Here is a 27,946-nt window from a genome sequence, read left to right as displayed (position 1 = left end):
ACACACACGCTCATTCACACACTCACGGTGCACAAAATCTCCAATCTCAGCATGGAGACTTACCAAGTTCAATTATCGTAGCTGCTTGAGCTATTCAATGCAACAAGCTGGTTATTTCATTACAAAACCCCTTCAACAGGCTGCTCAGAGGCTCTGATTTGATTCAGAACTACAAAGACACATCTTTTTTCAGTGAAGGAATGCAGCAAAAACAGCTAAAACAATAACAACGTAATTATTTCAGGTTTTTGTGAAAATACATTTTTTCATCAACGTGCACACTATCATTAAAAAAGATTTTTCTTACCAACCCCAGTGAACCAAAGCTGCATTTGTTTAGTCATTAATACAGTAAAATTGCCCAAAATGATTACAATTTAAAATAAGTGGTTTGTATTTGAATATATTTTCAAATGTAATTCATTCCTGTTTTGCAAAGCTGAATTTTCAGCATCATTACTCTAGTCTTCAGTGTCACATGATCCTTCAGAAATAATTCTAATATGCTGATCTGCTGCTCAAGAAACTTTCCATATTACTACCAATGATAAAACCACTTGTGATGCTTAATATATTTTGTGGAAACTGTGATACCGTGTTTTTAGGATTCTTCAATTAATACAGTGTTCGAAAGAACAGCATTTATTTGAGATATCAATCTTTTGTAACATTATTAATGTCTTTACTATCATTTTTGATCAATTTAATGCATCCTTTCTGTATAAAAGCATACATTTCTTCTTTACAAAATGTACTGACCCCAGATTTTTGATTGGCAGTGTACGTACTTTAAAACAGCTTTGTTTCGAAATGTTTTGTGCAAAGGTTAAAAATCAAGGCACATTTCTCACACTTTTTCACGAAATAAACACAATGCATTATACTTGTTCATATTTTTCTGTGCATTCCATACAAAAAGCCATATGGGGACTTAATTGAACATTTTAAAATGATAATACAAACAAATTACTTAAGTGTTCAACCTATTCAGAGAAATATATTTAACTGATTCATATTACTCTAACAGTACTTTGCTACTCAGGGACAAATAAGTGAAATGTTGCTCAGTTTCGAGCAAAACCATAATTACAATATTGTGAATATTACATATATGCAGTGAATGAGTACCTGCAGTGAATGGGTGCCATCAGAATGAAAGTTCAAAAGCTGATAAAAAAAAACATCACAATAATCCTCAAGTAATTCAGATGACTAGTCCATCAATTAACGTCTTGTAAAGTAATAAACTGTGTTTGTAAGAAACAAATCCATCATAATTTTAGCTGAAATAAAGTCCACTGTTGTCCTCTCACATCAAAATCCACAAACACATTTGTTTAGAACTGATTTGGTCTGTTTTTGCTTGTGAACAATGCTTAATCTGTACATATTTCTCTCCTGATTCAGAAGAGATTACTTTTTTTACTGGAGAAAGCAATATTATGAACAGAGAACTCGTATTTTGCTGGAACCAATGCTTTGAAGTTAAAAACATCACAATGATGGATTTGATTCTTATAAACGTGCCACTTTTCACTTCAGAAGACATTAATTAACGGACTGGATTACTTGTGGGTTATTGTGATGTTTTTTCTCAGCTGTTTGGACTCTCATTCTGACGGCACCCATTCACTGCAGAGGATCCATTGCCGAGCAAGTGATGTAATGCTAAATTCCTCCAAATCTTTTCTTTTGAGGAAACAAACTACATCTTGGATTGCCTGAGGATGAGTAAACCGCATAAAACCATCCAATCAGTCTGAAACTGTTGAACACACATGGGCGATCCGTCTCTTTGTTAAATATGCACTGCTGTGTCCATATAAAACTCGTTTCTATTAATGGTTATTAACACAAATGATGCACTTTGGGGTTTTAAACTGCTGAATAAATTAGGATGTCATCAAAATTTAATGAGCATTGGGAGTAAGAGGCAGAGTTAGTTTAACACAGAAACACAAGCATCTTACCTTTACTCGATTGATGTTGACCCCACTCATGCTTCCACTGCGGTCAATTAGGAAGATGAATTCCCCCTGGACACTCCGCAGGTCAGAGGTCGTCGAACGAAGTTCTGGGCAGAAGTTGAGCATGACCACGGGGTTGTGGAGGATGTCTTTATGGAGACGCTTCCGAATGATGTCCACCTACACATAACACATAAGCCAGTGAAAGAGACATTACTGAAGGCAATAATGAAAAAAGCTGGTGAATCTGAGAAAAACATGTCACATTAAAACAACATATAAACATGAACAGAACGAAACTTGCATATTTGTTATTTGCGAATATCTTAATACTGCTCATACGTAGGGTGACCATATGTCCTCTTTTCCCTCGGACATGTCCTCTTTTTTTACCTAAAAAATTGGCCAAAATGTCCGGGATTTGGCTTTTGCTTTCTATAGTCGCCATTCATCGTGTGCGTTTTTGTATTAAAGTCCTTGTGCAGGACTGTTTTCTTAATCCCGCTCTGGCAAACATTCTAATATTGAATATAATTTTTGTGCATCACAGAGTTGCTATCAGTATGCAGAGTATTTAAATTGCTCTGTATGCAGTTGGTGTTGGATATAGGGTTGCCAAATCCGCATTTTTTGGTATGGTAGAATTTGGAAATTACATATTTCGATACCAAAACTAGGACCCTGCAAAAGGATACATTTTTAATTCTCGTTGTAATACAGTATATACTATTTAACACAGTAATACAATTGTTTTTTTTTCTTTTTTTTTAAATTAACATACATTAAAGTTAGTGCAGCAAATAAAATACATTTTAGAACTGAAATATAACATGACTTTTTTTCATAACAGTATATTTTATAGATGGCAATATGTGACCCTGGACCACAAAACCAGTCTTAAGTCGCTGGGGTTTGTTTGTAGCAATAGCCAAAAATACATTGCATGGGTCAAAATTTTTGATTTTTCTTTTATGCCAAAAATCACTGAGAAATTAAGTAAAGTTCATGTTCCATGAAGATTTTTTGTAAAATTCCTACTGTAAACATATCAAAATGTAATTTTTGATTTGTAATATACATTGTTAAGAACATAATTTGGACAACTTTAAAGGTGATTTTCTCAGTCTTTTTGATTTTTTTGCATCCTCAGATTTCTGATTTCAAATAGATGTATCTCAGTCAAATATTGTCCTATCCTAACAAACCATACATCAATAGAAAGCTTATTTATTGAGCTTTCATATGATGTATAAATCTCAGTTTTGTCAAATTTAACCTTATGACTGGTGTTGTGGTCCAGGGTCACATATATGCTGAATGATGGTAAATTGGCTTAAAATGCATTATTTTATACAAATGTTAAAATTTTGTGTGTGTGTGTGTGTGTATACAGTTGAAGTCAAAAGTTTACATACACTTTGCAGAATCTGCAAAATGTTAATTATTTGACCAAAATAAGAGAGATCCTACAAAATGCATGTTATTTTTTATTTAGTACTGACCTGGATAAAATACATTTACATATAGTCCACAAAAGAAAAAAAAAATGTTGAATTTATCAAATTGACCCTGTTCAAAAGTTTACATACCCTTGAAGAGATGGGGGTAAAATCTTTTAAAATTTGAAGATCAGAGTAAATATAACTTATTTTGTCTTCTGAGAAATATATAAGTATCTTCTGTAGCTTCTGAAGGGCAGTACTAAATGAAAAAAAAGTATGATAATTAAGCAAAAGAAGAAAAATGTACACATCTTCATTCTGTTCACAAGTTTACACCCCTGGTAAAAAGAAAGAAGAAGAAGAAAACAAGAAGATAGAGATTGAGGATGCAAACTACCTAATGCAAGGCTGAGAGTTCAATGTAATGTGGTGAAGTGTGGGTGAACTTTCAGTGGAAATATTTCATATCCTGTGCACTCGACAGAGTTCAGACTCATCTGAAGGATGCCAAATAGCCTGAGGAAAGTATTTTAAATTAGCTATGTATTTCAGCCACTTTACATCACGTCTCAATTAATTAGTCCATTGTACATTAAATTACTTCTTAGAAATCTGCCGTGTCCCTGACGCACTAACTAAATTAACCTTTGCTGGAAATAGATTTCTTCTACATACACACTAGTGTCTGAGCACAAATATTGTCATTCTACACTATTTTTCATATTCAGATTAAGACACTATTACTGTCAGCTACTTGATTATTTTATGGAAAAAAAGAAAGAAGCCATACGGGTTTGGAATAACGTGGGTGAACAAATGATAATATTCGTTTCTGTTATTCGGTGTTATTCGGCTCACGTCAGCGAGTGATTGTTAGAGCCAGATACTCATAAGCATGTGAAACTATGAGCCAAGATCATAATTTTGAAAATCTTTTACGGTTCACGGATTCCCCTCTCGTGCTCTAAAGATTTAATTAAAGGAGCACACATCCCGACGGAGGTGAAGTTAACCCTTATTTCGCTACACAGTAGGTAGGAACACTATGGACTCCGCTGAAGACCTTTGACGGTTTCCATAGAAACATCTATTCATTGCATGAACATCTATATAAGCATGCAATTGAAGCACTGCATGGCTGAGAAACATGGAGCTGTGCTGACATTCCCACTTGATGTAACTACTTCCTGAAGCAACGATTAGCAAGAATTGTCAAGAGATTTCGCATTAAATAGAGAACCTAACTAAATTTGATTTCACACTTGAATTTTAGTATGAGTGCCATTAGGCTTAATCTAACAGCTTGGTCGTTAAAAACCCTGAGAATTTTAGAGAGTCACCAGGGTCTGGGACATAGGAGTGTGGGAAAGTTCATAAAGAATACAGTTGAGGTCAAAAGTTTACATCCCTCTTTTAGAACCTGCAAAATGTTCATTATTCAACCAAAATAAGAGGGATCATAAAACATGCATGTTATTGTTTATTTAGTACCGACCTGAATAAGATATTTCACATAAAATATATTTACATACAGTCCAGACGAGAAAATAATAGTTGAATTTATAAAAAATAACCTGGTTCAAATGTTTACATACACTTAATACTGTGTGTTGTTACCTGAATGATCCACAGCTGTGTTTTTTTGTTTAGTGATAGTTGTTCATGAGTCCCTTGTTTGTCCTGAACAGTTAAACTGCCTGCTGTTCTTTAGAAAAAACCCTTCAGGTCCCACAAATTATTTGGTTTTCCAGCATGTTTGTGTATTTGAACCCTTTCAACAATGACTGTATGATTTTGAGACCCATCTTTTCACACTGAGGACAACTGAGGGACTCATATGCAACTATTACAGAAGGTTCAAACTCTCGCTGATGCTCCAGAAGACAAAACATGCATTAAGAGCCAGGGGTGAAAACTTTTGAACAGAATGCAGATGTGTACATTTTTCTTATTTTGCCTAAATATCATATTTTTTCATTTAGTACTGCTCTTCAAAGGCTACAGAAGATACTTGCGTGTTTCCCAGAAGACAAAACAAGTTAAATTTACCCTGAACTTCAAATTTAATGCATCTTAATGCATGCTTTTTCCTTCTGGAGCATCAGTGAGTGTTTGAGCCTTCTGTAAAAGTTGCATATAAGTCCCTCAGTTGTCCTCATTGTGAAAAGATGGATCTCAAAAGCATACAGTCATTGCTGGTAAAGTGTTCAAATACACAAAAATGCTGGAAAACCATACTTTGTGGGACCTGATGGACCTGATGCAGTTTAACTTTTCAGGACAACACAGTATTAAGAATCAAGTGTATGTAAACTTTTGAACAATTATTTAACTATTATTTTTTTCTGTGGACTAAATGTAAACCTCTTTTATGTGGAATACTGAACAAAAAATAACATGCATTTATGGTACCTCTTATTTTTAGTCAAATAATTACCATTTTGCAGATTCTGCAAGGTGTATGAAAACTTTTGACTTCAACTGTATGTAGTCACTAAAACACACCTTGAGAGCATTATTTCAAATAAGCAGCACTTCCTGCACAGTTTATGAACCTTTATGCAAAATAATCATTTTGCTAGATTTGACCAATTATGTAGTTTGAAAAGGTAGCACAAAAGCATCACAGTGTTGTACTACTTATATTGATCATTTTCGTCCTTGTACAGCCTACTTCATCGGCATTTGTCTCTTTTTTCTCCATTCCCTCATTCACCGTTTCACTCACTGTCTTTTCATTACTGCTGTCCTTCTTCGTGGCCTTTATGTAGTCACTCCTTCCTTTCAGATGCTCATCATATTCCTCCGGTGTCATGTCTCCGTCTTCGATGAGAACGTGTGGCAGATGGGGCTCTACGCAAAGAAAGGAAGAATTACTATCTCTGAACAGCATTAAAAGCTCTCCGTGTGGAGCTACAACATTGAATTACGACAGCAGACGATGAGTTGTGTTACTGCCAGACATGAAGGACTCCCACGGTGGCGGTATTTCTTAAAAACAGCAGCTGTATTAGACACAGAGTGCATTGGCGCCATCAGTACGGCTGAACGTTTGCCCCTTTGACTCGGCTCCCTTATCAATTCAACTGCACAATACAGGCCTCGGGTCGCTTGCAGAGTGAGGCAATCTTACGCGGCAGCTTATGAGGCATCGAGGGATTCATTTATGCCTCCCAGACACCGCCGGAGGTCGAGATGCACGATGAGGTGGCTGAAGAAATATAGAGCTCAACTAAACAGTGCTTATAGAACGAAAAATGATGTTATATGGCTGTGGACTTGGGAATAATCTTTCAATAGTCTATGATTTAATAAACCGCCTCTCGCTTGGACAAGCTTTCAGGCACATGGAGAGATTAGCACTGGTTTGCTCTGAAAGGCAACTCTATTGTCCAGTTAGCACAGGTCAGAGTGGCTGTGATCTTGTTTGTCTCTTCATGTGGGGACCAAATGGCCTGACAAGAAAACAACACTGTTGGGAAGGTCCACAAAGAAAACAGCTTCATAAAAAGACTAAAATGTGCGCTTGTTGCCACTAGAAGTGGTTGCTAGGATGGTTTTTAGCGTTTTGGTTGCCAAGATTTCTAGGTGGTTTCTAAAGATGGAAATTGTAAGAATTTAATTTGATTCCGTTGAACAATTCTGATTCGTTAATGATTCTTTTAATACCTCATTTGAAAATAAGAAATGTTGAGATAATTGCAGTAATTATAAACTAATTTAAAACAATTCTTACATAACCTTCCAAATAGCTTTTCACAATCTTTTTAGAGAAATCACAATAACTGGTGTTCACTATATTTTTAACATTATAGGGGAGAGTGGGGACAGTTGCAACGTGTGGCAGTTGCAACATTGCTTATTTCTTCAAGCAGGAATAAGATACAGTGATAATATTCATACTGCACATGCTTTATTGGCCCCTCATACTTCCTGGAAGAAATCAGTCACATGTGATCATTCCTTCTACCCAAAATCATTTTCTTGGTAAAAAAAGTAATTTTTTTAAAGATTAGATTTTTGGTGTTGTTTGTGTGACGAACTGTAAAAACATAACATTTTAATCTGTGCGTTCTTAGTTTCTAATAGGCATAGCTAGCGTGTGCCAATGATATGTTGTCAAGCTAATATACCAATTTTTATCATAGCTATCCCTGTAGGGACGGTTGCAACACACTGTTGCAACCGTCCCAACATGCTGTCCCTTACCACAATATTGCTTTAAAAGCTTGCCATAACATTACATAATTGTAATTTTATAACGATAATACTAATGAACCCCTTTAATAGTTAGTTATCTCTCCTTTTTTTAAGTGAATAGGTAAAAAATCTACTTGTTACTTAACAATGTTTTTAATTTACTATTATTTGTTTGTTTGTTTTTTACAGCCAATTTACCTTATTGAAGACCGTGACTGTGAACAAATAAAATAAAGAAATTGCTAAATTATATTTAAGAATGATTTCATTACATTTTATTACACTTTGTCTATTTAAGTGTAAAGTGTATGTATACTATAATATGTACACATGTTGCAGCAATATGGGTGACTAGCTGACAGATGCGGCTTTATTGTATTAAAATTTCGGCTTTCTAATACAAACAGTCTCTGAGAAACTAAAGGAAATGCTAAAAGTGTTGCAACCGTCCCCACTCTCCCCTACTAAATTAAGCATACATATTTAATTGTATTTATTTATTGCATATCTACAACATTTAATAACTTAAATGCTGTAGATATTAAACTAAAACGTTTGATTCACCAAAAGAACCGGTTCATAAGTATCATTCATTCAGGAACCACATTACACTGGTTGTGCTGTCTGTTTTTGATTCATTAAAAACAACCAATTTAGATTCTATTGCTTACAAATCAGACTACAGTAGTGGTGCTGTACTGTATGTTCATTATGATTCACTAAAAGAGCTAGATCAAAAGAGTCATTTGTACAGGAACCAGACTACACTGGTTGTGCTGTATGTTTTTGATTCTCTAAAAAAGAAATACCTTACAAGAGTCACTCAGTTGGGAGTTGGATCACGCTGGTTACTCTGAAAATGTTTGATTCACTACAAAGAGTTTGTTTATAAGAATCATTTTTTCCAGAATTGGGCTACACTATTACATTTTATGTTTCTGATTCACTAAAAGAACCAGCTTATAAGAGTCATTCCTTCAGGAATCTGACAATACTGGCTGTGCTGAAAATGTCTGATTTACTAAACCTGTTTATAAGAGTCATTCGTTCGGAAGTTGGATCATATTGGTTGTGCTCTTCATTTTGTATTGACTAAAAAGAAACAGTTTATAAGAATCATTCGTTCAGGAGTAAGACTACACTGGTCACGCTGTATGTCTTTAATTCACTAAAAGAACTGGTTCATAAGAGTCATTTATTCAGGAACCACACTATACTGGTCGCACTGTATGGTTTTGATTCACTAAACAACCATTTCAGATTCTGTTTTAGAATCAGACTACAGTAGTGGTGCTGTACTGTATGTTTAGATTCACTACAAGAGCTTGATCAAAAGAGTCATTTGTTAAGGAACCTACTGCATGTTTTTGATTGACTAAAAAGAACCAGTTTATAGGAATCATTCATTCAGGAGTCAGACTACACTGGTCACGCTGTATGTATTTGATTCACTAAAAATAACTAACTCAGAGGCATTTGTTCAAGAATCAGCCTACACTGGTCATGCTGTATGTTTTTGATTCACCAAAAAAGAGCCAGCTCAGAGCCATTCGTTCAAAAATCGGACTAAACTGGTCATGCTGTATGTTTTTGATTCATGAAAAGAACCAACTCAGAGCCAACTGTTCAAAAATCGGACTACACTGGTCATGCTGTATGTTTTTGATTCACTAAAAAAGAACCAACTCAGAGCCATTCGTTCAAAAATCGGACTAAACTGGTCATGCTGTATGTTTTTGATTCATGAAAAGAACCAACTCAGAGCCAACTGTTCAAAAATCGGACTACACTGGTCATGCTGTATGTTTTTGATTCACTAAAAAAGAACAAACTCAGAGCCATTCGTTCAAAAATCGGACTAAACTGGTCATGCTGTATGTTTTTGATTCACTAAAAAAGAACCAACTCAGAGCCATTCGTTCAAAAATCGGACTAAACTGGTCATGCTGTATGTTTTTGATTCATGAAAAGAACCAACTCAGAGCCAACTGTTAAAAAATCTGACTACACTGGTCATGCTGTATGTTTTTGATTCACTAAAAAAGAACAAACTCAGAGCCATTCGTTCAAAAATCGGACTAAACTGGTCATGCTGTATGTTTTTGATTCACTAAAAAAGAACCAACTCAGAGCCATTCGTTCAAAAATCGGACTAAACTGGTCATGCTGTATGTTTTTGATTCACTAAAAAAGAACCAACTCAGAGCCATTCGTTCAAAAATCGGACTAAACTGGTCATGCTGTATGTTTTTGATTCATGAAAAGAACCAACTCAGAGCCATTCGTTCAAAAATCGGACTAAACTGGTCATGCTGTATGTTTTTGATTCACTAAAAAAGAACAAACTCAGAGCCAACTGTTCAAGAATCGGACTACACTGGTCATGCTGTATGTTTTTGATTCATGAAAAGAACCAACTCAGAGCCAACTGTTAAAAAATCTGACTAAACTGGTCATGCTGTATGTTTTTGATTCATGAAAAGAACCAACTCAGAGCCAACTGTTCAAAAATCGGACTAAAACGGTCATGCTGTATGTTTTTGATTCACTAAAAAAGAACAAACTCAGAGCCATTCGTTCAAGAATCGGACTACACTGGTCATGCTGTATGTTTTTGATTCACTAAAAAAGAACCAACTCAGAGCCATTCGTTCAAAAATCGGACTAAACTGGTCATGCTGTATGTTTTTGATTCACTAAAAAAGAACCAACTCAGAGCCATTCGTTCAAAAATCGGACTAAACTGGTCATGCTGTATGTTTTTGATTCACTAAAAAAGAACAAACTCAGAGCCAACTGTTCAAGAATCGGACTAAACTGGTCATGCTGTATGTTTTTGATTCATGAAAAGAACCAACTCAGAGCCATTCGTTCAAAAATCGGACTAAACTGGTCATGCTGTATGTTTTTGATTCACTAAAAAAGAACAAACTCAGAGCCAACTGTTCAAGAATCGGACTACACTGGTCATGCTGTATGTTTTTGATTCACTAAAAAAGAACCAACTCAGAGCCAACTGTTCAAGAATCGGACTACACTGGTCATGCTGTATGTTTTTGATTCACTAAAAAAGAACCAACTCAGAGCCATTCGTTCAAAAATCGGACTAAACTGGTCATGCTGTATGTTTTTGATTCATGAAAAGAACCAACTCAGAGCCATTCGTTCAAGAATCGGACTACACTGGTCATGCTGTATGTTTTTGATTCATGAAAAGAACCAACTCAGAGCCATTCGTTCAAGAATCGGACTACACTGGTCATGCTGTATGTTTTTGATTCATGAAAAGAACCAACTCAGAGCCATTCGTTCAAGAATCGGACTAAACTGGTCATGCTGTATGTTTTTGATTCATGAAAAGAACCAACTCAGAGCCATTCGTTCAAGAATCGGACTACACTGGTCATGCTGTATGTTTTTGATTCACTAAAAAAGAACCAACTCAGAGCCATTCGTTCAAAAATCGGACTAAACTGGTCATGCTGTATGTTTTTGATTCATGAAAAGAACCAACTCAGAGCCATTCGTTCAAGAATCGGACTACACTGGTCATGCTGTATGTTTTTGATTCATGAAAAGAACCAACTCAGAGCCATTCGTTCAAGAATCGGACTACACTGGTCATGCTGTATGTTTTTGATTCACTAAAAAAGAACCAACTCAGAGCCAACTGTTCAAGAATCAGACTACACTGGTCATGCTGTATGTTTTTGATTCACTAAAAAAGAACCAACTCAGAGCCAACTGTTCAAGAATCGGACTACACTGGTCATGCTGTATGTTTTTGATTCACTAAAAAAGAACCAACTCAGAGCCATTCGCTCAAAAATCGGACTAAACTGGTCATGCTGTATGTTTTTGATTCACTAAAAAAGAACCAACTCAGAGCCATTCGCTCAAAAATCGGACTAAACTGGTCATGCTGTATGTTTTTGATTGACTAAAAAGAACCAACTCAGAGCTATTTGTTCGTACATCAGACTACACTGGTCACGCTTTATGTTTTTGATTCACTAAAAACATCTGGCTTGTCATTGTTTCGTGCTGCATATTCAGATCATGACAAACAGTATAATTATTGTAATTATGTGTGCTACACACCACTGGGATAGATCAGTATCTCCACAGGGCAGTCGTAGGTGTATTTGTCTGCCAGTGTGACCACAATGCTGGTGGCAGAGCGAGCCGAGGGGTCAGCGTCCGCCCGGATGGCGTGTGAAGGGCTTTCCACACCTGCACAGAGAAACTTGTAAAGCATCTAAAATAAGCAGGAGCAACAGACGTTAGACCACATGCGAGGACTAAACCGTTCTGCAAATCCAGCACGAAGATGCATACCGCAAAACAACCAGTATCAAAAAACGTAGTGCAGCAAAGCTATCAACACATTAAAATCATTTGGGCTTGATTCCCAGCTGAAATAACAAGCATATACTGCATTTTACATTCATGCATTTGACAGATGCTTTTATCCAATGCAACTTTTAGAAGATTTCCAAGTCAACACAAGAGACTATTAACGCATCAAACATCATTTAGGCTAGCAAGCTGGCAGGGTATATTACATTAACATATTTTTCAGACATTTTAATCCAAATAAAAGCATTACATTTTACATGTATTCAGATTTATTTGTGTTCTTTGGAAATCAAGTCAGGAGTATGTTTAATTCTAGACTCACGTATGAGGATGGAGGAGGAACTAACCTGCCAGTAAATATGGTCCTCTGATCTCAAGATGGAAGTTAAACTCATAGTCAATGGAGTTGATGGTCTCTTCCTCCAACAACGCAGCCAAACATACTCCTGAGGCCATCTGCTCATGAGTTCCCGCGGCACAATGATGCTGTTCCCTCCTGAGACAAATCAGCAGGTAGACATTCATACAAAATTTTTACTCATTCAGTCCTGACGTACAGTAATTATATGGGATAGTCAACTTATTGTATAACATATTCCCCTGGTTTCACAGACATGACTTAAGCCAAGTCCTAGACTAAAATGAGTTGTCTGAGCTAAAAAGTCTGAGCTGTTTCAATCTAAAGAAATCTTGGTGATCTTAAAATAAATCAGTGCCTTTGTTTTGTCTCAAGATGCACACCAGTAATGTTTTTTTCTAAGGCACATTTATAAAAATTATTTAAATATCTTAATCGAGCTATGGCCTAATCCTCATTTAGTATACGCCCTGTCTAAGAAACCGGGCCATAGTCAACAAATTATATAACATACTTTCTTCTGTGTAACATAAAAGCTATTATGCTTCTTGTCCATACAATGGAAGTCAGAGGGATCTGATGACGATCTTGTTAGTGGAAAGATACCTAGAGATGTTTAAACAGATGGCAGTAAAATTCTGTATGCAAATAAATGCAAGAAAGAAGTGCAGTCTCAGTTCAGTATGCAAATATCAGAGCAATAGCAGAGATATTTATGCTTTTAATCATGTCATATGAACCAGTCAGTACCTGCTCTGATTTGAAGGAACAGTTTGCACAATGTTTTTTATTTACTTACCTTTAGGCCATCCAAGATAGCAATTTTGAAGAAATTTAGCAATACATCGCTTGCCAATGAAACATCACAATAATCCATGAGTAATCCACATGACTTCCGTCCATACCTTATTCACGGATTTGTTTTTTAAAAACACAGCTTTTTGCTTAACGAGATGTTAGTTGATAAATTGGAGTCATGTACACTGCACTTATCTTACTTAGTATTTTTGTCTTGTTTTTTGTCAAAATATCTAAAAATTCGCAAATCAAGATGCATTTACTAGATAAGCAACATGACATTATTTTTATTATTTAGTCTTGTTTCCTAGGGGAAAAAATTTAAATGAAGTGCATTTTGCTTAAAATAAGTAAAATTATCTGCCAGTGGGAGATCATTTTACTTAAAATTTTCCCCTGGAAACAAGACTAAATATCTTACGTTATTTTGCTTATCTAGAAAAATGCATCTTGATCTAAGAATTTTGGATATTTTGACTAAAAACAAGTCAAAATACTAAGTAAGATAAGTCTTTTTTGCAGTGTCCATTACTTGTGGTTTATTGTGATGTTTTAATCAACTGTTTGCACTCTCATTGTGACGGCACCCATTCACTGCAGAGGATCTATTGGTGAGCAAGTGATGTAATGCTAAATTTCAAATTTCCAAATCTGTTCCAATGAAGAAACGATTTCATCTACATCTTGGATAGCCTGAGATGAGACATTTTTCAACTATTTTTATTTCAGCACGCAAACATTACACTGATATCACAGATTTGTCATATAAACAACCAGTCAGTGTGTTTTTGATTTACTAAAAATAACTGACTCATAAGTGTCATTCATTCAAGAATGAGACTACAATGGTTGTCCTGTAATTTTTTGATTCACTAAAAAGAACTAGTTCATAAGAGACACTAATATCAGTTTCAGTGTAATGTTTAACATGTCGTTGTAGGTCAATGGAAGATTATAATCTTAAATTTTCTAAAAAGCATAACATGCAACACAAAATGCAAAATAGGCAGCACAGATAAAGCTGAAATTATCTACAAAAGTTCAGACTGACTGAACTGCTTCTATTACGGTGTGAACTTTAGAAATGGAAGCCAGAATGTTTGAGGTTTATAAATACAGTGTTTCCATGGAAATACTATAATAACATTAATGAATCACACACCTCCTAGCAGTGCTGGGCGAAAACGCCTGTTCCTCTTTGACAGAACGTTGGACTCTTGGAGAGCAGACAGGAGGTGAGCTCACCCGAATTACCCCGTTAGGGAGCGTGCTAAGCTCAGAGGAGGTGCTGACCTGTATATTAACGGTCTCCAGAGGGGGAATGACCCCCAGACTGACCACCAGCACTGTCCTCTCCTGATCCTCATCCAAAACTATATGTCCTGGAACAAGAGGACTCATCAGTAAAGCCTCTGAAATATACAGTCAACTTTAATGAAAAAAGCTGAAAGGGGTCATCGGATGCAAAACTAACTTTTAGATGTTGTTTGAACATTAATGTGTGTTGGTAGTTTGTCTACACAGCCACCCTACAATGACAAAAATCCACCCAGTGGTATTTTTTTAATCTTTAAAAGTAATATCCCCTTTTTAAAATCAGGTCATTCTGAGCTTCTTGTCGTTGTGACGGCACACCGTTGATTGACAGGAGCGTCTTACCTTAGACCCGCCCTCACCGAGCCGAAACAGTCCGAATACGATCGCCATTGTGTCGACTCAGGTGCAGAGGAAGACTCTAATTGAGCGATCAAGGTGTTCTGTTGTTGGATGTAATAATGAACATAGCAGTCATTTTTTACTCCCGACATCTGAGCCACTAAAGAGGCAGAGGATAACGTTACTTTCGTTTTTAAAAGGAAAGCATCGATCCTGAGCTACATATACATCTATGTTCGTGTGAATCATTCGTGATGCAGCTTCACCCACAGCAGAAGTGAGTATAAGGGTTTTTTATGCATCTTTGCAAATGGCCTTTCTTAATAATGTGCTTGTTGGCAAGTTTCGCTGATAAACACAGCTAAACGCAGCTAAATGTGGCTAAAGTAAACATTACAGCTCACAATCCCACATCAGAGAAGGGCGGGGCGAGCAGAGCTGATTTGCATTTAAAGGGCCCATGCAATAAAATAAGCTGATATTTTGCAGAGCTGATTTTGACAAAGTAAAAGGGTGTTTTTTTTTTTTTTTTAACCAAATTTTTAACCAAAGTCTATTACAGACTTTTTATTAAGACCCTAAAGAATCATATGAACTTGTGAAAAATCGGCATCCGATGACCCCTTTAATAAGATGTGTTAAAGGAATAGTTGACCCAAAAATGAAAATTTGTGGAAAGTTTAATCACCCTTATGCCATTCAAGATGTTGATGAGTTTCTTTGTGGGAACAGATCTGGAGAAATGTAGCATTACATCACTCGCTCACCAATGGATCCTCTGAAGTGAATGGGTGCCGTCAGAATGAGAGTCTAAACAGCTGATCAAATCATCATCACAATAAAAAAGTAACCCACATGACTCCATTAATTAATTAATTTGTTTAGAACTGTTTTGGATTGTTTTTATTAGTAAATGCTGCTTGTTCTTTGCATATTTCTCTCCTAATTCAGCAAGCTTTTACACGGGTGAAAGCAATATTATAGAAAGCAATCATATTTTAGCTGGAAGCAACTGATTGAATTTAAAAACATTTTAAAGATGGATTTGTATTTACAAACGTGCAGATTATCACTTAACAAGACATTAATTGATGGACTGTAGTGGATTACTTGTGGATTATTGTGAAGTTTTTATCAGCTGTTTGGACTCTCATTCTGACGGCACCCATTTACTGCAAAGGATCCATTTGTGAGCAAGTTATGTAATGCTACATGTCTCCAAATCTGTTCTGATGAACAAACAAACTCATCTGCATCTTGAATAGTTTGAGGGTGAGTCAATATTCAGGAAATTTTCATTTTTGGGTGACTATTCCTTTAACTGGATTCAACAGACACCGTGACAGGCCTTATGTTCAAGCTCTGAATTAGGGATTAGCTAGTAAGAGCATTATAAATAAGCATACAATCTTACCACCTCCGCTCTTCGGGCTTCCATTGGCATTGCAGCCATCAAAGTAACAATCATCGATTTTCGTTTTATCTTTGACCTGCACGGTTATTATCTGGCTGCCAATCATCGCTTCAAACCCGACCACGACGCTGCTCCCATCCAGAGGGTATAGAAAGATTCCTGCATGAATCACAGGAAGAGGATTACAGGAGAAAGCATTGTTTATTACACAATAGCGAAAGGCGATCTTTCCACAAAGCTAATTTTGCACTTGACAGAAATTAAATCCTTCGTTTTAGTGCTTTCAGCATTGACCAATGCAAAATCCAATCTGCCGGAGTCAATAAGACACTGGAGACCGCAGAGCAGCAATCTGCCAGTGACATTTCTAGACTTTACGCAATTAGCTGATGAGGTTGGGAGGGAAAGACAAGTGTTTTTCTTGCATCCAGGGCATTTTTATGTAGTATTACTATGATTATAAAGAGTTCAGTGTATTTCTTCCCAAATTGCTTTTGAGGATAAGAATCACTTTTGTGGTTTTTGTCCAAAGCTGAAAAGGATAAGTGCTTTTGGATCAAAACAAAAAAAATCAATACTTTATGACAAATCTGCAAAGAAATATGCACTGGAATCCAAATCTTTTTTGAGTGTAATAGTGAAGAATTGACAAGAGCTGCTAAAGATTTACATTTCAGACCACATAAGGGTCCATTTTTAGAAATGGAGATTTATACATCATAATAAATAAGAGATACAATTTTTTTGAAAATCTGCAATCTGAGAGTGCAAAAAAATCTAAATATTGAGAAAATCGCCTTTAAAGTTGTCCAAATGATATTTTGATATTTTAACACTAGGAAATTTACAAAATATATTTGAAAAATGAATAATTTTGACCCATACAATGTATTTTTTGCTATGATACAAATATACCTGTGTTACTAAAGACTGGTTTTGTGGTCCAGGGTCACAAATATTAGAAGAACTAATGCGCCTATTAGACAGCATACTCACCCTCGATAGAGTGATCTTCAATGTTTTCATAGGTCAAGGAGGCTGTCATTGCCAGGGTGTAACCCCTGACACAGGAAGTGATGTCGGAGACGCTGAGAGGAAGAGCGCTCCATTTGCTCTTGTTGATCAGGCCCGGCATGTTGGTGGTTCTGTCCAGTACAGCTTCTCACATTCAGAGAAGGGTGTGAGAGGGGATGTTTCCCTAAAAAACCTAGATAACATTGAAAACATGTTTTACAATATATCTTGCAGAGCGCCAATAAATAAATCATAATTTGGGGCTATTTTTTTATTCATTTTTTTTTAGACACATTTAATTTTGTGGGCAGAAATAATATATCAAAATATCTAAGAATATATTATTATTATTATTAATCATTGTGTTTTCTTGTTTTAAGCAATAAAACAAGACATATATTGCAGAACGTAAACAAACAAACATTGACCTTGTATATTTATTGTCCATGTGTGTTAATTTTTTTTTTTTTTTTTTTTTGACATACATTTATTTTATGGACAATTTCCAGTTCGTCCAGAAAAATATCTAAACATATTTAAAACAAGATAAATTTATTTAAAAAACTGAAACTGCAAAAAGAACCTATTATTATTATTATTATTATTATTATGATTATTATTATTATTATTATTATTATTGTTCTTGTTGTTATTAATATCATTAATAATAATAACAATAATTTTGTTTTCTTGTAATAATCAATAAATATACATAAATGTAAATAAATAAATAATAAATAAGAGTCCAATGTATATTTGTTGTTTATTTATTTTTTTATGCATTGTTTATATTTTATTTATTTATCTGGACACATTAAAATGTAAGAATGCCCAGACAATATCTAAACATCCTTACAACAAAGTACTTTTAATAAAAAAGCAAAAATGCATAAAAGACCTGGAATGTTATTATTATTGTTTTAAGCATACATTTAACAAATTAAATTTTGTTGTGTTAGTTTAAAAAACTACAGTACGAAAAATAAACTTTCAAAATATATTCTCTTAAAGCAAGTCACATTTAATATCTTACAAAATTTAGTTTCTCAAGTTAAATTTATCTTATTTTAGGGATGTTTAGGAAAAAAATAAACAGATTGATGGGATACCTCACCCAAAAATGAAAATTACCCCATGATTTACGAGTCATCCTAGGTGTATATGACTTTTTTTTTCCGGACAAATATAATCAGAGTTATATTAAAAAATGAGTCTTCCGAGCTTTATAATGGCAGTGAATGGCTGTTGAGATTCAGTAGTTCAATAAAGTGCATCCACCCATCATAAAAAGTGCTCCACATGGCTTCGGAGCTTAATAAAGGACATCTGAAGTGAAATAATGCATTTGTATAATAAAAATATCTATTTAAAACTTTATAAATCTGCTGGAACGCCATCTCATGAACGCGTGTACAACAGTTAGCAGGCGCTAGAGAGTACGCTTCATAAAGTTTTAAATATGGATATTTTTCTTACACAAACACATCAATTCACTTCAAAAGGCCTTTATTAACCCTCAGAGCTGTGTGAAGGACTTTTTATGATGGATGGATGCACTTTATTGGACTTTAAAATCTCAACACCCATTCACTGCCATTATAAAGCTTGGAAGAGACAAAACATTTTTCGATTGTATTCGTCAGAAAGAAGAAAGTCATATACACCTAGAATGGCTTGAGGGTGAGTAAATCATGGGCTAATTTTCATTTTTGAGTGAACTATCCCTTTAAGAAAGACGTGACCACAGATGTATTTCATGACATTTTATCTTTAGACATTTGGAAACCACCAGAAACTCATTTTGAAAAGTGCTTTTACTATTTTATCACTTACAACCATACAAACTGTGACATGTTTTTATTTCAAACTGTCTTTGTGCATGTCCTTCAGATAAATGCCACCCGGTTTAAAATTTCATATCTAAAGCGGTGACATTCACCAATTTTAAGTGTGGCTCAAGTGTCTAGTATTTCTGTGCCTATTATAGCTGTGCTCACAGAGTAAAAAAAACAAAACCAAATCATTCATATTCACAGATGTCACACATCATAACAATCATCACTGCCCTCACGCCTGTCGCATTAATCAAGAGGAGAAGACAACAGCATTATCCGTATCGCTCTGGATGTCACTCTGTTGTCCGAATGAAGACCTCTGACAGGTCCACACAAACCCTCCCTGTCCCACGACTGGATTTCTGGCACACAAAGCTCAGGTCTGCTTCAGCAGCATCAAAGGGAACAGAAACCTCTGGCACATCAAACAAGCCACGGGCACTGTAGTGCTGATGTGGTTTTTACCTGAGGTCAGTGTACAGAACGTCAGACTACAGGAATACTAAACCAGAGCAGTTACATGATAGAGATCAGCATTTGTGTCTCTCAGTCCGATTAATGATTGTTCCAGAAAAAGCGATTAACATGATGTAATACTCAAATTAACCGGTTTTCAGAGCACAAATGAGATCTCTTTAACTTTTCAATTGATTCCCTTGGACAGTAATGGAACTGAAATGGAAAGCTAATGCATTACAGGTTTCTCTTTTTAGAAAAAAAACTCTAATGCTCTCAGAGAGATTTCTTTGAACAATGTTTCAAACTCTGCTCAGATCTGCCAAAATGCAAAGTCTGTCACCAAAAGATTTGTTGTATAACTCTGTACTCATCACTCTAAAAAATGCTGTTATTATTTTTTTAAACCCAAATGCTTGGTTCAGCCTGTTGGGTCATTTTATTGGGTTATTTTTAATATTTCTTTACCCTGATGCTGGGTATTTTTCTGTAACTCAGCTGCTGGATCATTTTTACTGTCAATACAACCCAGAAATGAAGGTTTCTATTACAGTTGAGTTGAAAAGTTAACATATACCTTGCAGAATCTGCAAAATGTAAATAATATTTCCAACATAAGAGTGATGTTATTTTTTTGTTAATCATTTTTTTTAGTACTGACCTGAATTAGATATTTCACATAAAATATGTGTTATGGCCTGCTGTTCTTCAGAAAAATCCTTCAAAAATCCTTTGGTTTTTCGGCATTTTTGTGTATTTAAACCCTTACCAACAATGACTGTATGATTTTGAGATCCATCTTTTTGCACCGAGGACAACTTAGGGACTCATATGCAGCTATTGCAGAAGGTTCAAATGCTCACTGATGCTTTAGAGGGAAACACAATGCATTAAGAGCCGGGGGTGAAAACTTTTTGAATTTGAAGATCAGGGTAAATTTCACTTATTTTGTCTTTTGGGAAACATGTAAGTATCTTCTATAACTTCTGAAGGGCAGTACTAAATGAAAGATTTAAAAAATGATATTTAATTAGGCAAATTAAGAAAAATGTACACATCTTCATTCCATTCAAAAGTTTTCACCCCCTGGCTCTTAATGCATGGTTTTTCCTTCTGGAGCATCAGTGAGTGATTCAACCTTCTGTAATAGTTGCATGTGTGTCCCTCAGTTGTCCTCAGTGGGAAAAGACAAAAACGAAAGCTCAACCAGGACTGAAACACGACGTGACTTTGCAGTTATATGTGACAAAGTTACTGTGCGCTCCACAATAGGAGCGCTATTGATCTAGTGCGCCATTGTTGCAGTTGTGGTCGCGCTTAACTTTAATGTCTGATAGACAAAATGGCACAGTAAACTGTTTTTGATGTAACTTTTTAAAACATGAACGTAAAGTCATAAATATAAGTCATATTCTGGAACAGCTAATAGCAGTTTTCTTCCCACAGATTCCCATTGGCTGCTCTTGGTGCTCCTGTCATGTCCTAAACATTTACTGAATGTTTTGGAAGGTTTTATGATTGTATATGTACAGTATCAACAGATTTTACAGTAAATTTTTCAATAGGTTGACTGACTCACTTTGTCAAAAAACAACCTAGCAAATGGGTTAGTGTATAAAACCCAACAAGCTGGGTCAAAATAACCCAGAAATGGTTGTTCTTAAACCAGCATGTGTCAACAATTTTTACTTCTGTCTATTTTTATTTCTACTAAGACATAAGAAGACATATCTGACATGTTGGCAAATAAATCATAACTGAAAACTCCATTACGTTTCCTGAGATTTGAACAAACAAAACCTCTGAACAACAAAAATGTCACAAATAAGATCTCTTATACTATGACATTTATAAATATTGCAGTTGTTTCTCCTAAGACTTTTGTTGATTCTTGTTCTCAGATTTGTCTGAAAACCACAAAAGTGCTTTGGAAATGATCTCACGCCTCACACTGTGCTCAAAAATAAGAGATTTTAATATAATCTTCTTCAATCAAAAACGCCTTTTGTTCCTCAAGACAGTTTTTTGCACTCTTCTCCTTGATTTGTTATAAATTTTGCCAGTCTACAGCACTCCAAATGTTTTCCTGGTCTGTCTGATTAGTACAGCCCAAAACAGGACAATAAATAACCATTTTCAGCAGCAATGATCAGCAAAATATGCGAGTTTTCGTTCGGTTCAGTGGCATTGTTTACGTTCAGTCCCACCAATATGGCCGATTGATAACTCATTGTTTCTAATATTACTATTATTTTAAATTCAACATTTAATGAATTACAGGTGAAACATCTGCGATAAAGCTCATAAAGCAGAAGCAACTAAACAAAATCATGAAAAATAATGATCATTTCCAAACAGCTTTCCCACCTCTTTTCTAAGACTCAAACAAACACAAAGAACTCAATTAGGTCTCCTGAGCTCGGAACAAGCAACCTCTGAGAAACATCCAAGAATATAAAACAAGAAAGAGGAAACCGCATTATCATTTAGCTCAAGACTAAAAAACGAACTTGTAGAACTTCCACAGTGGGCGGGTGTTTTGGAAATTTGACTTGACTCCCAGCCAATTCGGCTCAAGATTTATGAGCAACTATTTTCAGAGGACATAAATGTTTGAGATGAAACAGCTCTCTGTTATCACAGAACAGAAACAGACGCTTTCATCAAGGTGTCCACATGGCCATAACTCTCAGACACACACCCCCTCTCTCTAATAGATTAGGGTTTGGCGCGGTGCCGCGTGACGGGATGAGAGTGCAATAGATTTCCCCCTTATAACACACGGCAAACCGGTCAAACACTGCCATCATGTGTCCTGAGTGGAGCGGGCGTTTCTGCACAATGCAAAGGTGTTATGTGTCAACTGTAAACATGATATAATAGCCATGCAGGTAACCAATGATTTTAAAAAATCATAGGCTGCATGTATTTGATCAAAAAAATGTAAATATTATTATAAATTAAAATCCTGTTTTCTATAAGAATGTATTTAAAAATGGAATTTATTCCTGTGATGCAAAGCTGAATTTTTAGCATCATTACTCCAGTCTTCAGTGTCACATGATTCTTCAGAAATTAGTCTGATATGCAGATTTGCTGCTGAAGAAACATGAAATCATGCAGGCAACCAATGAAATTAAAAACTCAAAAATAATCACCTCTGATGCTCACCAAAGCTGCATTTATTCAAGCAAAAATCTGAAAAGTTATTTCAATTTAAAATAACTGCTTTCTATTTGAATATATTTAAATATGTAATTATTCCTGTGATGCAAAGCTGAATTTTTTTTAGCATCATTACTCCAGACTTTAATCACATGATCCTTTAGAAATCATTCTAATATGTCAATTTGCTGCTATAAAAAGATACTGAAATCATGCAGGCAACCAATGAAAATAAAAACTCGAAAATAATAATCTCTGATGCTCACTAAGGCTGCATTTATTTGATCAAATATCTGAAATGTTATTTCAATGCAAAATAACTGCTTTCTATATGAATAATTTTAAAACGTAATTATTCCTGTGATGCAAAGCTGAATTTTCTGCATCATTACTCCAGACTTTAATCACATGATCCTTCAGAAATCATTCTAATATGCAATTTGCTGCTAAAAAACAGACTGAAATCATGCAGGAAACCAATGAAATTAAAAACTCAAAAATAATAATCTCTGATGCTCACTAAGGCTACATTTATTCGATCAAAAATCTGAAATGTTATTTAAATGTAAAATAACTGCTTTCTATTTGAATATATTTTAAAATTGTAATTTATTCCTGTGATGCAAAGTTGAATTTTCAGCATCATACTCGTCCTCAGTGCCACATGATTCTTCAGAAATTATTCTAATACCGATTTGCTGCTAAAAAAAACTGAAACCACGTAGGCAACCAATAAAATTAAAAACAAATTAAAAATAATAATCTCTGATGCTCACTTAAAGCTGCATTTATTTAATCAAAAATCTGAAATGTTATTTCAATTTCAAATAAGCAAAAACAGTAAAATTTTGAAATATTTGTACTATTTAAAAAAAGTGTTTTCTATAAGAATATATTTTAAAATGGAATTTATTCCTATGATGCAAAGCTGAATTTTCATTTTCAAGCATCATACTCCAATCTTCAGTGACACATGATTCTTCAGAAATCATTCTAATATGCTGAATTTCTGCTCAAAATACATTTATAACATATAATGATAAGCTAAAATGAAGCACTACCAAAGCAAAAAGAGCAGGTAAAGGTCAAAATCTATTTAATTCTCAACACTGATACGATTTTGTTTGTCTATTCTAGCCTTCTTCCATATTCTATAGGGGACCCAAATGAGAAGAGCCCAAAGTGACAGACAATAATCAACCCCCGCCTCCCATCCATCCTCTCCCCGGAGCAGTGGAGTGTGAATCACTCCCAAAGAAACAGGCAAATCACCCACTCCACGCACTCCACGGCTGCCACCACACACACTGCGGGAGACACGGCACAGAAACAACCACCTGTTGATCCCGTATCTCCACCAAACTGACTATGGATGCACAACCAGTGCTTCTGAAACACTTTCCAAATTCACCTTGAATCTAAAACATGCACTTTCCACAAAGCAGAACTCTTACCTCACATCTGCAGCCCTCTCGACGTCTGAATCGGCGAGGTCCAAAATAACATCAGGCTGCAACTCCGAAAAAGCTCTCTGCTTCTTGGAGATGACACAACAACTGAGCCGAACGAAGGATGGACAGGAGGGAGGCAGAGAGCGAGAGAGAGACCGACAGATATAGAAGCAGCTGGAGGAGCGTTAATGCAGTCAGTCAGCGCAGCAACATGTGGTTATGAAGCTCAGAGCTGGAAACGAGGGCTTGTCCTGTGCAACAGATGAACACGAACCTCAGCAGCCCCCCACCGACGCTCAATTCTCCCCTCAGCATCCGTACCACCCACCTACCCGCTCCCCCACCTCTCTGTCTCTCCGTAATCATTGACGAGAGCCCATTCATGTATTCTATTTGATAGCCAGGGGTGCCACTGGCTGAAATGCAACACCATGCATGGGGGGGAAACGAGGGGAGGGTGAGAGATCACAGATCATGCAAAGGACTCACATTGAGAATTTTGGTCTCACGTTCTTTTGTGTCCTGTTTTTTCCACTAGTGATTGCTAAGCTCACTATCTTGATTTCAATATGACAAGGATGTTTTAGTTTATTTTTTTCTGAATGCATTTTGTCCCCATGGCTGTGTGATTAATCTGCTTTTGCAGAGGACGTAACCATGACAATCAATATGGAGCCTCTAGGGCTTTTGTAAAAGACAACAGGTTGGTTGGAGAAAGTGTGTGTCTGTGTGAGTGTGTGTTTAGTGATGTGCTGCCTTGGCTTAAACCTCAGCTTCTGTTTCTCAATTAAATTAACATGTGCTATTTACTGTCTCTCTTTCCCTCTCTTGCTCGCTCGCTCTCGGTGAATGTCTCTTATCTCATCTGCTGGGATTTACCGAGGGCTGCAGCGGTGGCTGATCATTTCATCTGCAATAAAGAAGAAAATATGTCAAATCCAACTTCCACAAGCTATGAATGGAAGTCATAAATAGCAGCTACGCAATCTTTTTGAATGAAGATTCTTTGATATACACATTTGATCCACAAATATGACCCTGGACCACAAAACCAGTCTTATGTAGCACTATTATATTATATTATATTATATTTGTAGCAATAGCCAAAAATGACAGATTTTTCTTTTATGCCAAAAATCAGTAGTATATTAAAGGAGTAGTTCACTTTCAGAACAAAAATTTACAAATAATGTACTCACCCCCTTGTCATTCAAGATGTTCATGTCTTTCTTTCTTCAGTCATAAAGAAATGGTGTTTTTTTTAGGAAAACGTTTCAGGATTTCTCTCCATATAATGGACTTCTATGGTGCCCCCGAGTTTGAACTTCAAAAATGCAGCTTCAAAGGGCTCTAAATTATCCCAGCTGAGCAAGAAGGGTCTTATCTAGCGAAACGATTGGTTATTTTCTAAAAACAGACTCTTCTTTCCTCGGCTGTGATCGTTTAGAGCCCTTTGAAGCTGCATTTTGGAAGTTCAAACTAGGGGGTACCATAGAAGTCCATTATATGGAGAGGAAACCAGAAATGTTTTCCTCAAAAAACACCATTTCTTTATGACTGAAGAAAGAAAGACATGAACATCTTGAATGACAAGGGGGTGAGTACATTATCTGTTCTGAAAGTAAAGATCATGTTCCATGAAAATATTTTGTAAATTTCCTGCCATAAATATATAAAAATTTAATTTTTAATTAGTAACTTGGACAACTTTAAAGGTGATTCTCAATATTTAGATTTTTTTGCACCCTCAGATTTCAGATTTTCAAATATATATACATTCATTCAACGGAAAGCATATTTATTTATTCAGATTATGTATAATCTGATCTATCATTTTTTGATAGCCCAAACAGGACGAATTTCTTCAGAAATCGCTTCAAGCATCTGCTAAATTACTAAATGTACCAAAAGTGCATAGATCCTTAATAGTACAACATAGGGTTAAAGCTTCAATAGGACCTGTATTCTGGGTTTTAATTAGGTCGGAAGATGATTTTAAATATTTTAATGGAAAATCATTATTCTTACACAGTAACCATGTTCTAACTTTGGTATTTCTAGCAAGAGCATAGTAACCATGGATGAAAACAAGCTTGGTTCTTTATTACCATGGTTACATCAACTATGCATTCCTATATGATGGTAATGAAGGTATTCAAGTATGAAGGTATCAAGAAATATGTAGCCAAAACATCATTATGTATATGCCTTCCCTCTCTTAAATGTAGTATGCATGTACATCTCTTTCGAAACACCATTTTACTACACATTACAGTGTTAAAATAGTTAAAAATAACAGTTTTCTACTTAAAAATATTTATTTTTATAAATATTTATTTTATTTTATTCCTGTGATGCAAAGCTGAATTTTTTACATCATTACTAGTTTTCAGTGCCACATGATCCTTCAGAAATCATTCTACTATGCAGATTTATTATCAATGTTGGAAACAGTTGTGCTGTTTAATATTTTTTTGGAACTTGTGATACTTTTTTCAGGATTCTTTGATGAATAAAAAGTTAAAAAGAACAGCATTTTTTTATATCTATTTAAAATATACTTTATTTCTAACAATTTGAGTCTTTACTATTGTTTTTCATCTATTTAACACATCCTTGCTGAATAAAAGAATTAATTTCTTTCAAAAAAAGAAAGGAAGAAAATGACTGACCCCAAACTTTGAATGGTAGTGTATACTGTTACAAAAGATTTCTATTTTAAATAAATGCTGTTCTTTTTAACGTTTTATTCATCAAAAAAATCCTGAAAAAAGAATCACATGTTCCAAAAATAAATAAATAAATAAATAAAATAAAAAATATTAAGCAGCGAGTTTCCAACATTGACAATAAATTAGCATATTAGAATGATTTCTGAAGGATCATGTGACACTGAAGACTGAAGTAATGACGCTGAAAATTCATCTTTGCGTCACAGGAATAAATTTTATTTTAAAGTATATTAAAATAGACTACTTTTTTAAAAATACTATTTTAAATTGCAATAATATTTCACAATATTACATTTTTTTTTTCTGTATGTTTAATCAAATAAACACAGCCTTGTTTTTTATAATTATTTTTACATTTTATTTATTTTTTATTTTTATTTTATTTTCCTTTTAAGTAAAAGTGGTTATATTCAGGGGATATTGGCCAAGTTGTAGCACTTTTCTTTTTACTACAATAAACATAGTAAAAAAAAAAATGAAAATTTGGAACCTGGAACACAATGAAACCATTTTTAAGTAAAAATGTAAAAGTTAATGTAAACAATGTCTAACAATTGTTTTGCCAACAACTATTGCATTAAATAAATTGTATACATTAATATAATTTACAACATGTGCAATTAGTTTTGGTTTTATTGTGTTCACTTGTTTACACGATATATATATATATATATATATAAAATACATTTATGAATTTATAAATACTTATGAATACTTGAATTTTAATTTGGTGGACAGTATTTTTTTTTAAATCTCAATTTTAAGATATCTGTATACCTAAAGCGTACAAACAAATATATAAATAAACAAATTAGGCGCCAATATATAAATACCTGAGGCGCCAACAGTAATTAAGTGAAGTTCAGTCCAGTCAGTATAAAAAGAAAACGAGACAAATGGCGGTATTTGTCTGCACTAATGGCTTATTTTAGAAATATATATTTACTTTCTGTAGCATTTAATTGATGTAATCTAAAACCTACAATAAATAAATACTTACATATGAAATTACTTGCAACAAATAGTAAACTGGAACCGAGTATCCCATCCTAACTTCCGGCCGGACAGCGTTCTATGAGCGTGCTGTCAGTTTGCGCGT

At 35.1% G+C, this 27,946-nt stretch overlaps 1 protein-coding gene across 1 annotated transcript in view; it reads right to left on the bottom strand.

Moving 5' to 3' along the window:
• Positions 1 to 17,329, bottom strand: part of vwa5b1 (von Willebrand factor A domain containing 5B1) — a 51,603-nt gene extending 34,274 nt beyond the window's left edge. The window contains exons 1-7 of the mRNA XM_073823779.1: positions 17,191 to 17,329; positions 16,195 to 16,353; positions 14,287 to 14,506; positions 12,316 to 12,464; positions 11,711 to 11,842; positions 6,138 to 6,262; positions 1,971 to 2,147 (exon numbers count right to left, since the gene is read on the bottom strand). Coding sequence (XP_073679880.1) covers positions 1,971 to 2,147; positions 6,138 to 6,262; positions 11,711 to 11,842; positions 12,316 to 12,464; positions 14,287 to 14,506; positions 16,195 to 16,353; positions 17,191 to 17,329 — 1,101 coding nt within the window. The remainder of the gene's footprint in view (positions 1 to 1,970; positions 2,148 to 6,137; positions 6,263 to 11,710; positions 11,843 to 12,315; positions 12,465 to 14,286; positions 14,507 to 16,194; positions 16,354 to 17,190) is intronic.
• Positions 17,330 to 27,946: the final 10,617 nt, after the last annotated feature.

The sequence above is a fragment of the Garra rufa genome, chromosome 18 (genome assembly GCF_049309525.1).
Source record: "Garra rufa chromosome 18, GarRuf1.0, whole genome shotgun sequence".
Classification (NCBI taxonomy): domain Eukaryota; kingdom Metazoa; phylum Chordata; class Actinopteri; order Cypriniformes; family Cyprinidae; genus Garra; species Garra rufa.
Note: the sequence above shows the minus strand (reverse complement) of the source record. Positions and strands in the feature narration are given on the sequence as shown.